At 58.2% G+C, this 14,486-nt stretch overlaps 2 protein-coding genes across 2 annotated transcripts; one reads left to right on the top strand and one right to left on the bottom strand.

Annotated features, from left to right (window-relative positions):
- Positions 1–1,436: 1,436 nt before the first annotated feature.
- On the top strand, positions 1,437–8,734 carry LOC119695066. The gene is made up of 10 exons (XM_038122894.1): positions 1,437–1,769; positions 1,860–1,914; positions 3,548–3,889; positions 5,130–5,399; positions 5,878–5,994; positions 6,196–6,297; positions 6,734–6,856; positions 7,406–7,498; positions 8,086–8,143; positions 8,664–8,734. Exons 1-10 carry the CDS (start codon positions 1,473–1,475, stop codon positions 8,710–8,712), a joined length of 1,506 nt encoding a protein of 501 aa, XP_037978822.1. The 5' UTR covers positions 1,437–1,472; the 3' UTR covers positions 8,713–8,734.
- Positions 8,735–10,717: 1,983 nt separating this feature from the next.
- Positions 10,718–14,486, bottom strand: LOC119695136 (HEPACAM family member 2-like). Its single transcript, XM_038123040.1, has 6 exons — positions 14,402–14,486; positions 12,756–13,085; positions 12,397–12,666; positions 12,167–12,226; positions 11,770–11,818; positions 10,718–11,114 (listed from the first exon to the last, which is right to left on the bottom strand). Exons 1-6 carry the CDS (start codon positions 14,484–14,486, stop codon positions 11,111–11,113), a joined length of 798 nt encoding a protein of 265 aa, XP_037978968.1. The 3' UTR covers positions 10,718–11,110.

Raw genomic sequence — 14,486 nt, 5'->3', positions numbered from 1 at the left:
AAGAAAAAAAGGTTCTGCTAGCAGTGTCTGAGCATTCCCTGCTGGAAGTCGCCCTCCTCCAGCGGGGACAGCGCGGCCGAGCACGCGCTGAATGTCCCCGTCCTGGGCGAGCGGGACCCTCGGGCTGGGCTGACCCAGGCACGGCATCCCGCACTCCCCTCCGCATCCCCGCACACCGTGCCGCTGCTCGGGCCTTTCACTGGCCACACGATGGCACAAGGTGCCAGAAATTCGTGTCTCGACAATCCACGAGTCCCATCCCGGGCGGGCTCTGCGGTGCCGGTGCACTTGGCGCCGCTGCTCTCTCTCCATCCCTCTGGAGAAGCCCAGGAATTGCTGTTCAGAGCCTCTGCGGCTGTGAACGTTTTTTAGGAGCTGTGGGATGTGGTGCCCGTCGCACCAAAGGGTGGAGCAGAGGGCGGGAATGATGTGAGAGTATTGGAGACCTCCGTCTGGGGACCTGCGGGTGCCTACAGGACCCTGGGGCTGGCCTGAAGCAGGTGAGGCCAGCGCGGCTGGTGGAACCCGGAGAGAGGCTGCAGGGTGTTGCTGTATCCCGGGATCCTCCGTTCCCATCCGCACATTCCAGAGCCCCGGGTGGGTCCCCTTTGCCGCTGGGGCCGTCTGTCCCTCGCCCCGTGCAGCCCGAGTGTGTCCCTGCCACACACCCAGACCTTCAACTGGCTCCACTCCCCCATCCCTGCTTGCTGGCTTGTCCCACAGGGACCCCAGATCCTCCCTTGGAACCCCTCCCTTTCCTCTTGGCTCTGCAGTTCAGCCCCTCCTCCAGCTTTTGGGGCTCCCCAGAGTCCTCAGCCCTGCAGTGAAACCAAACCCTCCCCATTCACCGGCTGGCCACATTTGCCCTCCAGTATCTCCCAGAGCTTCCCATTTTCCCCCAGTGCGCTGCAGAGCCCTCTGCTCACTCCCAGCTCTCAGGATTGTGCAGGTGCAGCTTTCAGTGCATCCCCCTTGGTCCCCTCTGGTGCCACCAAGAGCCTCCAGACCCTCACAAGACTCGAATAAACCGGGGGAAGCTGCTTCCAGCCCGGCTGGAAAGTGTTTCCATTTTTAGCTTCCCTCCTCATTTGGGGCTTGGAGAAGCCTGGTCCAGTAGAAGGGGTCTCTTCCCATGGCTGAACGGGGTAGATTTTAAGGTCCCTCCCAACCCAAACCGGTCTGGAATTCCATTATTTTGAGATAGATATAACAAAATGAGGTTCCAGGGTCCTGAGCCCAGGAGTATCCCTCCTGTAAACTGAAATTCCCTTTGCAGAAAGCCTGCGGGACATAGATGATCCCAGCACACCTCAAGGGGCGGAGGAAAAAGCTGCTCTCCGGTGTTTTAGAGCCAGACTAAACCCCTGCTCCCCTCCGAACCGGGCTGGGGGCGAGTTCCAATTCTGTTGCAGGCTCTGGGAGAGGATTGAGTTTTGGGAAAGGGATAGGGATGGATCTTCTGGCCTCGGGGCATGAAAATGGCCTGGGATGCCCCCTGTAATTTCCATTCCTGTGGGACCCCCTGCCCTGTGCCGGCAGAGCCCCCGGCGGCCCGGGAGCCGCCGCTGGACCCATCCCAGCGCGGTGCCGGAGCCATGGGCAGCTCCTTTTCCCCCGGGGGAGCGGGGACAGGAGCGGCAGCTGCCGCTGCTGCCACTCCCGGGAAGAGTCTGGGAGGGGAATCGGCGCGGAGGGAGAGGAGCCATCGGCAGGAGAACAGGCTGGGAGTACCGCGGCCCCGGGAATCCACCGCCGGGCTGCAACCCACGGTACCGCCTCACCTGTTGCTCTCGGCACAGCGCGGAATTGCGAGGGGATTTTTGAAATCGGGGCTACCTGGGGCTCTTTTCCCTTGGCAGATGCTGCTGTGCCGTCCCGCGGAGCTGCTGGGCACCCCCTGGGTGCTGCTCGCAGGTAAGGAGCCCCCGGGCCGGGCTGGGCTGGGCTGGGCTGGGCTGGGGTGCGAGCTGGGACCGGCCCGGGGGCTCCTCGCCTCCTCCAAAGCCCTTTGGAGCCGGGAGCGGGGAGCTCTGGGCTGGACGTTTCAGGTGGGTAAAAGGTCTAACCTGGAAGGCAAAGGCGTGTTTGCCCAAGGAGAGAGGTGGTGGAAGAGCCGCGCTCAGCTCCGGGAATAAAAGGCTGCTGCAGCCGGATTTATTGCGGGGCTGACAGATGTACTCACACATAAATATCGGTATATGTGCTAATGACTGCCTTTGTGTTAAAAATAGATATGTAAAAATATTTGATGCTTTTAAAACCACAAATTTTATTCCTGTTAAACTTGTGTGAGCATTTTTAACTGTGCTCCTTTAAATAGGCACTAGCTGCCTTGAAACACAAACCATGGAATAACAGGAGGGTTTGGGTTGAAAAGGACATTGAAGTTCCTCCCATTCCATCCTCAGGTCGCTCCAAGCCCTGTCCAACCTGGCCTTGAACACTTCCAGGAATGGGGCAGCCACACCTGCTCTGGGCAACCTGTGCTAGATCCAAATGCACTAAGATTTTCAGGATGAGCACCTAAAACAGAAAGGAAGCCCGTTACCCTACAGCTTGATGTTGGGATGATGTCAGTGAGCTCTCTGTGTCTTTAGGATGAGTTTTGGCCATTGCAGATGCAGAAGATGGAGTGTTTTCCTCTTTCCTTCAGCTCATTGTTCTGTTCTCTGTAAAAAGTGTTTTCTCAGCAGAAAAAGGAAATTTTTCAGAGAATGAGAACTTTCAATCCTTAAATTGTATTTTCTTCCTCCACATCTACAGTTTAGGGGGCAGGAGGGCATGAAAACAGCTGCCTTTCAAGGTTACAAGAGTGAGAAATTAAAATCACCTGATGAACTTGACTTTACCTGGATTGTCACAATTATTTTTCCTCCCACCTGTGCTACACCATCCCCAGTGGGAGCAGCCGGAGTTTCCAGGGCAGTTTGCCTGGCAGGTGCAGTGGGAATGCAGGTGAACAGGTGCTTATCAGGGCAGGCTGAGACGGGGCTGAGAGCAAACACAGCCTGTGAGGATCCCTGGCCTCTGCCCAGCTCCAGAGCCACAGGGGCTGGGGAGCCTCCCCCTCCCTCTCCTCTCTCCTGGAATCCTCTTTACTGGGATGGGGCTGTGGCAGCTGTGACCTTCCCATAGTGGCTCCCCCTTAAGCCCTTGAGCACCTGCCAGAGCCCAAGTTGTGACAAGCCCAGAAATTTTGGGCAGAAATCCTGCACCGTGGGGGGCACATGGACACCTTCAGCCCCAAACAAGACCAGGAATTTCGTGGCTGTCCCATTCCTGGAAGTGTTCAAAGGCAGGCTGAACAGGGCTTGGAGCAGCCTGGTCTAGTGGAAGGTGTCCCTGAGGATGGCAGAGCTGGAATGAGACAGGCTTTGAGCTTCCTTCCAACCCAAACCTTTCCAGGGTTCTCTGAATTGGGAATGAGACATGGAAATTAGGTCAGTACAACAAAAACTCAGGCAGGAGAAGCTCATTCCACTCCTCTGCCATGGGCAGAGACACCTTTTCCCAGAGCAGCTGTTCCCAGCCCCTCTCCTCCCTCCAGGGCTGCTGGTGTCGTTCCCTCCAGCTCTGGGAGCGACGGGAGCTGTCCACAGAGCCGCTGCTGTGGGATCCTCGGTGCTGCTCCCTGGGCCGGAGAACGTCACCCACAGCAATTCCACGCGCTGGGAATTCCTCAATGGCACCGGCCCCCACCCCATCCTGCAGCACGAGGGGGGGGCCCACGCCCCAGCCATCCACGCTCCCTATGCAGGACGAGCCGTTTTCCATCCATCCAACGGATCTCTGCTGCTGGAGGATGTCCGGGAAAGTGACAGTGGCACCTACAGAGTGACTGTCAACACAGGAGACAGGAAGAGCCTGGAAACCCAGCTGGAAGTGCTCCGTGAGTGGTGGGTGTGGGAGGGAGGAGCAGGGTGAAGGATCCAAGCAGAATCTGTCTGTACAGGGTCCAAGAGCCAGGGCAAAGGGGTTGGAGAGGGGATTTGAGCAAAGGCTGACGGGCCAGTCCTGAGCTTGTTTGCACCTGTCATGTGTGGAGACAGCACCAAGAGATCTTGGAAAGAGGTTTCCAACCTGTCCTAGGGGAACAAATCTGGAAGTGCTGCCCAGTGAGACCTTCCAGGGGCCTGGCTGGGACAGAGGGAGAAGTTCCATCCTGGAAAGGCAATTCCATCCCTTGTTCCCCACACTTCAATGCAGGGATGGAGGGACTGGTGGGAGGATAAAGGGATGGCAGAGTGACTGGTAGGAAGATGGAGGGACGAGTGGAGTGATGGGGCTGATGCAGGGATGGGTGCGAGGATGGAGGAGCTGGGGGGGTGGTGGAGGAAGCAGAGGGATAACAGAGGGACTGGTGGGTTGCTGTGACTCTGCCACCTGCAGGGTGCCTCCCCCCAGCACTTTGCCAGGGGACACCTGGCACAGCCAATGGAGCTGAGGTTTCTGGAGAAGCCACCACCCCTCAAGGCCAGGCTGTCCTGTTTGCCCTCTGCAGGCGCCAGCTGCCACCACAGAGAGAAGAGGCGCTTGAAACGGCCCACAAGTCCCTCCTCAGCACTGCTGTCAGCAATTCCCTTCATTTGCTCTGGCTTATCTCACCAATCACGCCACGGCCATAATGCCACCGCAGCCCTTCACCACCCACCTCTCCTTCCAACCACACACAACCCGAGTGGGATCTGCTGCCTTCTCTGCTATTTTCTCATTTCCTGATGCATTTCAAAGTGCTCCATACTTACCCACGTCCATTAAAGCAGTAATTCAACTGGGAAAAAAACATAACAGTCCTGGAAAGCACAGCAGCAGGATGGGCTTCCCAAGGGAAAGGCACCTGTGACCACGCTGTGGCTGATGCTGTGGTGGCAATTGCAGCCCAAGGGCCCATCAGGGATGCTCCGGGTCACATTCACTGGCATAGATTCCCAGAGCAGCTGTGGCTGCCCCTGGTTCCCTGGCAGTGTCCCAGGCCAGGCTGGACAGGGCTTGGAGCAGCCTGGGACAGTGGAAGGTGTCCCTGCCATGGTAGGGGGTGGCATGGGATGAGCTTAAAGGTCCCTTCCCACCCAAACTATTTTGCAATTCTATGTCTGAGAGAAGTGCTGTGGTCTCTGCTCCCTTTCCAGTGCCCGTGTCCCGCCCTCAGCTCCGGACCAGCAGTCTCCTGGCTCGGGCCACTGGGCAGGTTATCTGTGAGGTGGCAGAGGGCAGAGTGGACACCATCACCTGGAAGAAGGATGGGCAGCCCCTTCTCCCAGACAGAATTTCCCAGCTGTCCAGCAGCCACAGTGTTCTGTACCTGAGGCCAGCCAAGAAGTCGGACTGCGGCTCCTATTCCTGCAATGCCAGCAATGGGATCAGCTGGCAAGAAAACTCCCTGGAGGTCACCATCGAAGGTCTCACCTCCCACTGCTCCTCCTGCCCTCCACCCTTCCCTGGGGATGTCTCAGATTGGGTCCCATCCAATCCCTCAGCCTCCATCCCCACAGTCTGGCCGCCCTCCCCAGGAGGCAGTGTGCACATGCTGCTGCCAGGAGCTGCCTATCTTGGGATGATCAGCAGCAATTCCTGGCCTCTGAGCCCACCAAGGCACAGTCCTTGGCAGGAGATTGGCCGTTCCCTCTTGGGGCAGGTCCAAAACGATGGCCCTTGGCCAAGGTGATGCTGAGCAGGACACAGCAGGGTGGCCGGGGAGCCTGTGGGGAGCACCCACCCCAGGCTGGACATTGCATGGAGTGTATTCGGCCACCAAATAAATAAATAGCAAATAAATGGACTCTGTCCTGGTGATAGAGGATCCCTGCAGCCACCAAAGCCAGGGGGCTGGTCCTGCTGATGTCCCGTCTCCTGCCCCTCGGGGTTGCTCTTTTCCAGGTCTCTCCCGTCGCTTGAAGCACACCCTGAGGATTGCGGTGATCGCCGTGGTCTTCGCTGCTGTCACAGCGTGGGGATTAATTATTCCTGTCTGCCAGTCCGAAAAGCTCAGGATAAGTGAGTTGGGGAGAGCAGGACGCCATTTCCTTTGTCTGGTGGGGGAGAGCAAAGAGCATTGCTCTGGGAGCCCCCAGATCCTGGGATATCCTACAGCATCTGGGTGGGGAAGGGCTGCACCCCACCCTGAGGAAGGGGTGATGGCTGGCACAGGATTCCTGGGGGTCACAGCGCTCACCCTCCTCTGCTCTGGGTTTTTAGGGGGGGAGCTCTGGAGGTGGCTCAGCTCCTACACCTGCGGGCTGGTGTGCATCGCCTGCATCCTGGATGGCACCGCTGGCATCCTCTGGATGTGGGAGGAAGGTCAGAGGGGGCTGTGGGGAGGTTTGGAGGGAGGGGAGACAGACCCCAGGGGAGATGCAGAGTCCAGTGGGGCCCAGAGAGGAAGGTAGTGAGGGACAGGGGAGTCGTGCCATGGAATGTGGGGGACAGACCCGTCCAGAGCAATACATGATCCATGTGTGATCTCCATGTGCGATCTCCAGGTCTGGGGGAGCCTGGACCACCACGTGCATTACACACTCCCCGGGACAATTAATACAGTTATTCCCCTTTTCCCAGAGCCCTTTCCCGGGATGAGTCCCAGCAGGACAGTAACATGATCAGAGAATGGAGAGGCTGCAAGGAAAGGCTGGAAGTCAGAGGAGGGTGGGGAAGGGATGTAATGCAGAGTGCCCAGGTGTTGAAGGGGGTGGGCAATGGAACATCGGGGTTACTGCCTTGTCCCATTGTCTTTCAGGCCCTTCTGTGGCTGTCATACTGCCTGAGATCACCCTGAGCTACCTCATCGTGGTGACTTTCCTGGTTGCCACCACCATGATTTTCCAGCCTACAGATTTCAGCCATCTGAAGAGCAAAAAGGGTGAGCGGTCCCACCAAGGACGGGCCAAACTGGTCCACAGGGAGGTTATTCTGCTCAAAACACCATGCCTAACATTTTAAAATGAGAACTCCCGTGCTGACTCACGCTGGTGGATCCCTTACCAGTGCCTGGGTGAGTCCAGCCCTGGACCCACACCTCTGGGCACTCATCCACATCTCTTTTTCCTGCGCACCTCCGCAGCACAGCGCACCATGGGCTACGCCGCGCCGGGGGCCGTGGTGGCCGTGGTGCTGAGCAGCACCTTCCTCATCAAGAGCATCTACCACCGCCACGGTGAGCAGAGATCCTCCAGGAACTGCCCCAAGAACACAGCTCATGTAATCCCCACATCCCTTCAATTCAGCTGTTAGGCCTCCCAAAACAAACCCAACAAACCAGGAGATTCGGGGAGGTGAAATCTAGGCCGGAGCAAAATCCGCTTTCAACATCGCCCACCTATTTGATTTTCTAAATTTTGTGTGTTTGTGCTTTCATGGTGGCGACCTGCCTTCCTCCTTTCCCTGCCCCTGCTGTTTTCTCCGGCGGTAGAAGAAGGATGCGCGGCGTTCTTGGACGTGAGCATCCTGGTGTGCAGCGCAGCGGCCGTGTCGGCCCTCCCGCTCCTCGCCATTGGCCTCTGCTGTGAGTCTGCTCCTCCTTCCTCCTCCAGCCCCTCACAACGCCTCGGTGTCCCCGCACCATCCAGCACCCACAGGAATCATTTAAAAGTGGTTTATTTGGCTTTTGTGAAGCCCCCATGTTTAATGGTTCCCACTGACTGTTTCCCTCCCCCGGGAAGCTCCAGGGACTGTATCCCAAATACAACACCCCAAGGACTGTATCCCAAATACAACACCCCAGGGGCTGGATACCAAATACAACACCCCAGGGGCTGGATCCCAAATACAACACCCCAGAGACTGGATACCAAATACAACACCCCAGAGACTGGATACCAAATACAACACCCCAGGGGCTGCATCCCAAATACAACACCCCAGGGGCTGGATCCCAAATACAATGCTCCAGAGACTGGATCCCAAATACAACGCCCCAGGGACTGGATCCCAAATACAACACCCCAAGGGCTGGATCCCAAATACAACACCCCAGAGACTGGATCCCAAATACAACACCCCAGAGACTGGATCCCAAATACAACACCCCGTCCTTGGTGCCTCTCACACCTTCTCCTGATCTGGGGACAGATTTGTCTTTGTCTTTTGCAGATCACGCGACTCAAGGCTGGAGCAAGGACCGTGATGTCTGTTGGATGGACAAAGCCAGGTAGGTCCTTTGTTCCTATTTTGCACAAAATTCCACATGAATTTGCACATCTTGAAGCAAAAGAAGCAGGATATGGAAACTATCCTGTGTTTTAGTTTAAGGCCCAGACCCCAAGAAAGATCCAGCCCAGCACTGCCCTCCAGCCCCTAGGTTCTTGCAGGGCTCAGGGCGAGGCTCTGGTGGGGTCCCCATCCAGCAAAGCACTTGAGAGCCCACTCAAAACTCCCCATTATGGCCTCAACCTGAAGTTTTTAAGCCTTCATTGCTCCTGGATTCATGGATTAAGAGAATGGTTTAGGTGGAAAGGGAATTCTAAGATTATCCAGTGCCACCCCTGCCATGGCAGGGACACCTTCCATCATCCCAGGACTCTCCAAGCCCCAGTGTCCAGCCTGGCCTTGGGCACTGCCAGGGATCCAGGGGCAGCCCCAGCTGCTCTGGGCACCCTGTGCCAGGGCCTGCCCACCCTCCCAGGGAACAATTTTGATGCTCAGCATGTCCCCCCTCCTCTTCCTTCCAGGTCCTTCGAAATGTGTCAGCAAGGCACCAAGGACACCATTCCCTGCTGAGATCCATGTGGGTGTCTCCCACTTGGCGAAGGCAGCCCAAGCCTTCCCTCAGGTTTAGTGGGTTCAGGAGTCTCAGTTTTGGTTCCTCTGTGATCTTCCTAATAAATGTCCATGAAATTAACCTGATCCTGCCTTTTTTTAATAATAAATCAGACCCAGGGGAGGCCAAATGCACATTTCCCCCTTTCTTTCTGCAGAAAACCAAAGCCTGAAGTAGAGAAGCCCCTTTAGCAGCAGCTGCAGGAGTCTCTCACTGGTTTATCTTTATTTAATGTTTACAACAATTTAGAGCTATTTGTGTAAGCTCTACCTGGGAGTAGCATGAAGTACTTTTCTGGGAGTAACCCTGTAGTAACTTGAAATAGATTCTGGCTTTACCAGTAGTAAAGGCGGAGGAAAGACATGAAGGCACAAAAACCAGGGTGGGAGGAGGTGGATGCTGTCAACAGCTCTTCCTCAGGTCCATCCCAGGGCGTCTGACACACTCTGGGATTTATTTACTCTGTAAATCATACTCAGCCTGTGCCAGGGGCTGTTTGTCCCGGCTGTCACAACCCACTGAGGTGTTTCCTGCAGCCCAAAGGAGCCCTTCTCAACCACAAACAGCTGCTGAGCACAGCCCTGCACCCAAAGGCCCCCAGATGAACCCCAAACCTCCCCGAAAAGCCCCCCTGGGGCCGCCCTGACGCAGCTCCTTGGAAGGCAGCTCCTCCCCAGGCACTGGCAGGGCAGTTGCCAGGCTCCCATGACTCAGGGAACGGGGCCAGGTTAAAAATACCCTCACCCAGATTTGAGCAGAGTTGTTGGGCTGTTCTTAACCCCAGCTGAGTCGCTCAGGCTGTCACTGCCACAGGAGCAGGTGAGGGAGGGGATGGAGATGCAGGAACACCACAGGGGAGTAAATTATGTCCTCAAGAGGAAGGGATCATCTCCCAGAGCCGGACACCAGGACAAATCCAGCAGTCCCAGGTCTGCCACCAGCCACATCCCACCAGGGCTGATTCCTACCCCACTGCTACCCCAGGCTCCAGCTACCCCAAGGGGGCATTTCCCACCCCTAAACATCACAGCAATACCCTCTGAGATAACACACACTGTTTATTAGCAGCAACAGACATCAACAAAACACAAAGTCTCCAAAACCATTCACAGACAATTCCCCAAAACGCTCAGAAAAGTACTTCTTGTAAAACATGTGGCTACGTTTTACACCCCCAAGTGCAACAGAGAACACAACAATCTGCCCTGCAACTTCCAACAGGGCTGGAATCTCATTTATTCCACCCAAACTCCTCTGCTTCCATGAAAACCAAAGCTGAGATGGCCCCTTGCTAACAGCCCCTGAATCTCCCAGTGATCTCTCCCACAATTTTCCAGTTTGCCTGTGAGAGGTCCCCAGCCTGCTCCAGAGGTGCTGGGGACTGGCTCAGGGAGGGCCCTGGACCTGGGATTTCCCCCTCAGATTAAAAGGGGGTCCCGGGGTGACCAACAGTGGGGTCCAGCACCTGGGAAAGCATCCAGGTCTCTCCAGGCTGGGGATGCCTGCTCTGCCTCCAGGCTCAGCTGAAGGAGTAACATCCCCTGCACAGCAAAGCCCAGAAGAGCCCTGCAGAGGCAGCACGGGGAGGGACAGACAGCAGGGGACAGCAGGGGACAGGAGCAGGGCTCCCTGTATCCAGCCAGGCCAAGGCTGATGTCACCCACAGGAGCAGCAAATGGGAAGGACAAGCTGGCACCAGCACTGGTACTGGGAAGAGGAGGGGACATCCCGAGGGATATTCCCAGATCCTGCAGAGCCCAGGGCTGGAGGAGATGGGCTTGGGATCACCCCCACCTCAGCCAGCCGCAGGGATTTCCCTGGGATCTGCTTTCAGAAACTGAACTCCTTTGCTGCTCCCCCATTCCCCGCCAGCTCCTGCTGCTCCGCTCCCCCCAGCTGCACAGCCAGCACAATCCTGCCCTTTCTCCTCCCTCCAAGGGTCACACGGAGCAGGATGCCCAGAGCCTGAGCCCCCTGGCAAACCTCTGGCACAGCAGGACACCGGGAGGCCCCAGGGAGGCAGGGCTGGCACTGCAGCACTTCCCAGCAGCCCCAGGAGTGTGGATTTGCCCAGCGGGGACAGTGGCTCTTTCCAGAGCCAAGAGCCCATCGAGGCCTCTGGAGGAAGCCAGGAGGATGGAGGGAGGGAGCAGGTACATCCCTCTCCCCGGGGATGCACAACAGGAAGAGCAGGACAACATAGAAATAGCCCAAACCAGGGTTTTCAAAAAAAACATTTGCAGGTTGGCAGCTTGAACATTTCCCAGGAGAGGCTGGGATGGGATGGGATACCTGGCACTCGCAGCAGTATCCATCACCAGGGTCACCAGGGAAGGGCAACAGCAGGCTGACCCAGCTCTACCTGCAAGGAGAAGAGAGGGCCCCACATGAGCCACGTCCCGGGCACTTGGGCCCCTCCAGGGCCTCAGCCAGCTCAGTGTCCCACGCTGGCAGTGGCAGCACCAGGAGGTCTGGACTTCTGCCCTACTCCAGATTCCAGGAGCTACCTTGGCCAATTTATCTGTCTGGAGTTCCCTGGGTTCTGACTGCACAAGACACCTGAGAGCTCCTTGTTTGTAACCCGCCACCTCATGGGATGGGTTTTCCATCATCATCCTCTCCACCCTTACCCTCCAGGAAGCTCCAGTGAGCAGCCTGAGTGTGTTTGTGGTCACAGAGAGGGAGCAATTTCTGAAAAAATCTCAAGAATCACTCACTTCCCAGAAATCTCTGGAGTATTCAAAAGCCCACCCATTATTCAGAGCTAAGGTAACCAGGAGTGTCAGGCTCTGGGTGGAGGAATCAGGAATATTTCCAGAGTGGGGATTAAATAGAGGGGACAGCAAATCCTTTGAGCCTCCAGGGTGGGAGAGCAGCCTCTTACAGAGAGGCTGGAATAGCACTCCTACTTTTCCAGCTCACTTGGATCCAGCCAAGGATAAATTTGGGCTTGTAGAGAGAAAATTTTGGCTGGAGCAAGGGGGGGCCACCCCAACATGGTGCTGGAGGCATCTTACCAACAGTTGTCACATGAGTTCTCCCTTCTCTGGCACCAGACGAAGACACCTGGGGACAAAGCAGCAGCATCAGAAAATCCCAGAATGGTCAAAGCAGTTCCAACCCCCGCCATGGGCAAGAACACCTTCCACTAGCCCAGGCTGCTCAGAGCCCCACCACCATCATCACCAATGTAGGCCAGCACGACCTCCTTGGACTGGGGACACCCTGCTGGAAACAGCAGCTGTGACAAAACCCAGCCCCTGCCACGGGGTGGAGGGCCAGGTCCCGGCAGAGATGTGCCACATGGGACCCTTTCACCCACCTCTGGTGGCCACAGCACTTGCCATGGCACCCACCAGCCAGAAACAGGGCCAAGAGTCACCTCAGCACCCACGTGCCCACTCCAGCACCCACCTACGAGCAAGCCGATGACAACACAGGTCAGGACCACAGGCAGCACCACATTGGCAGAGTCTGCAAAGGGGAGAACACAGAGCCTCTGCACCAGAGCAAATTTAAGCTGAATTTAACCCACCCACAGCCTCCCAGCAAACCTGCCTGCTCAGCACAGGCAGGGAGAGACAATCCCTTTTCTGGGGCGGTCCCCCCGTTTTTTTCCTGGGCAGGGGAAGGAATGCACTCACGGTGGACCTTGAGCAGGAAGGAGGTCTCATTCTGGCTCACGGCGTTGCTCACCACGCAGGTGTAGTAGCCGCTGTCGCTGATGGACACCTGCAGGATGCACAGCGTGGTGTTCTCCACAAACTGGATGCGCTCACTTCCCACGAGCAGCTCCCCATTTTTCTTCCACCAGTAGGCATCTGCCTTCCCTTGCACCACGTTGCAAACCAGTTTGATGTTGCCTCCTGCCTTCACCCAGGAGTTGCCCACAATTTCTGGCTGGGACAGCGGCTCTGGGAGAGGCAGAGGCAGCGTCAGCGCTCAAACCCGCGGCACTCCCGGCTCCCAGGCACGGCGGAGCGCTGGCCGCGGCACCGCTCACCTACAACGTGCAGGTGGAACCAGGTCGTGGCCTCCTCCTGGGCCCGGAGGCGGTAGAGGCGGCTGTCCCCGTGCTGCAGCACCACCTGCAGCGACAGGTTGGACTCGTTGAACGTGGCGCGCTTCTCGTAGAGCCGGGACACGTTGGGGGGGTGACGGAAGCCGTAGCTGAGGATGACCCCCTCCTCCGAGCCCGCCCGGTACTCCCAGGACACGGCCTGGCTGCCCCGCAGCGCAGGGGCCGTCAGCAGCACGGTGCAGCCCACGGCCGACACCAGGCTGCCCGCGGCCGGGCGCAGGTCGGCCAGGTAGCAGGGAGCGAGCGTGCGGGCTGCAAGAGAGAGCAGGAGTCACCCCACGGCCGCAGGGATCCCGCTTCACCCACCTGGCAGGGGCTGCAGGAGCCCTTCCCGCCTCAGCCACGGAGGGAATTATTTATAGAATCATGAATCATGGAAGGGTTCGGGTTGGAAGGGATCTTAAAGATCACTCAGTTTCACTGGCAGGGACACCTTCCGCTATCCCAGGCTGCTCCAAGCCCCACTGTCCAACCTGGCCATGGACACTTCCAGGGATCCAGGGGTGGCCACAGCTGCTCTGGGAAACCTCTGCCAGGGCCTCACCACCCACACAGGGAAGAATTTCCCCCAATCTAACTGCCCTCTGGCAGTGGGAAGGCATTTCCCCTTGTCCCGCCCCTCCATCCCTTGTCCCAAGCTCTCCTGGAGCCCCCTCAGGCCCTGGAAAGGGCTCTGAGGAGCCTGGAAGGGGCTCCCCTGGATCCTTCTCTTCTCTGAACACCCGCGGCTCTCCCAGCCTGGCTCCAGAGGGGCTCCGTGGCCCCCTCCGGGCTCTCTGCACAGCTCCAGGCGCCTCCTGTGCTGGGCCAGGGCTGGGGCCGCTCTGCAGCTGCGGTCTCGCTGAGGGCCAGAGGGGCTGAATGCCCCCTGCCCACGCTCCGGGGCTGAAGCCGCCTTGGCCGGGCCCTGCTGGGTTTCTCACCCACACACACTCCCAAATCTTTCAGCGGGGCCATGAAATGCTCCCTCCTGCTTCGAGGGGCACAGACGGAGCAGTGGGACCCTCCGGGCACAGCCCCCCCCGGGCCCGTGCCGGGAACCCGCGCTGAGAGCCGAGAAAAGCCGCGAGTCCCTTCCCGACCTTCCCCTAAAAGCTTTTCTCCGGGATTAAGGCGCGCCCGAGCCTGGAGTCGCCTTCGCGTCTTAAATCAGGCGCCAGGAAAAGCTTCCCAAAGCCGGGAGCGGCTCCATGCTGAGGGCAGGGGGTCCCGCCCGCCTCCGCCCGCGGCCCAGCCCGGCCAAGCCTGCCCAGAACGCCAGGGCAGAGCCCGGGCACCGCACCGGGACCGAGCCGGCCCGGCCACCCCCGGCCCGGGGCTGACACTCGCCTGTGACCCCCGGGGCGGCCGCGGCGCTGCCGGGGGCGAGCAGGAGGGGGAGGAGGAGGGGGACGGGGAACATCTGCGGGGCCGCCGGGCGACAGCTCCGCCACCAGCCTCGGGCAGCTCCTCGGGGCGGGACCGCGCGGGGCCTGCCCTCCGCCCTCTCCTCCTCCTGCTGCTCCTCTTCTCTTCCCCTCTCCTCCCCTCCCCTTCCCTCCTTTCCCTCCCTTTCTTCCCCTCCTCACCGCCTCTTCTCTCTTCTACTCCTCCTCCTCTTCTTCTATTTTCCTCCCGCCTTTCTCCTCCACTCCTTTCCCCTCTTCTTCCCAT

Source organism: Motacilla alba, chromosome 4A (genome assembly GCF_015832195.1).
Source record: "Motacilla alba alba isolate MOTALB_02 chromosome 4A, Motacilla_alba_V1.0_pri, whole genome shotgun sequence".
NCBI lineage: Eukaryota > Metazoa > Chordata > Aves > Passeriformes > Motacillidae > Motacilla > Motacilla alba.
Note: the sequence above shows the minus strand (reverse complement) of the source record. Positions and strands in the feature narration are given on the sequence as shown.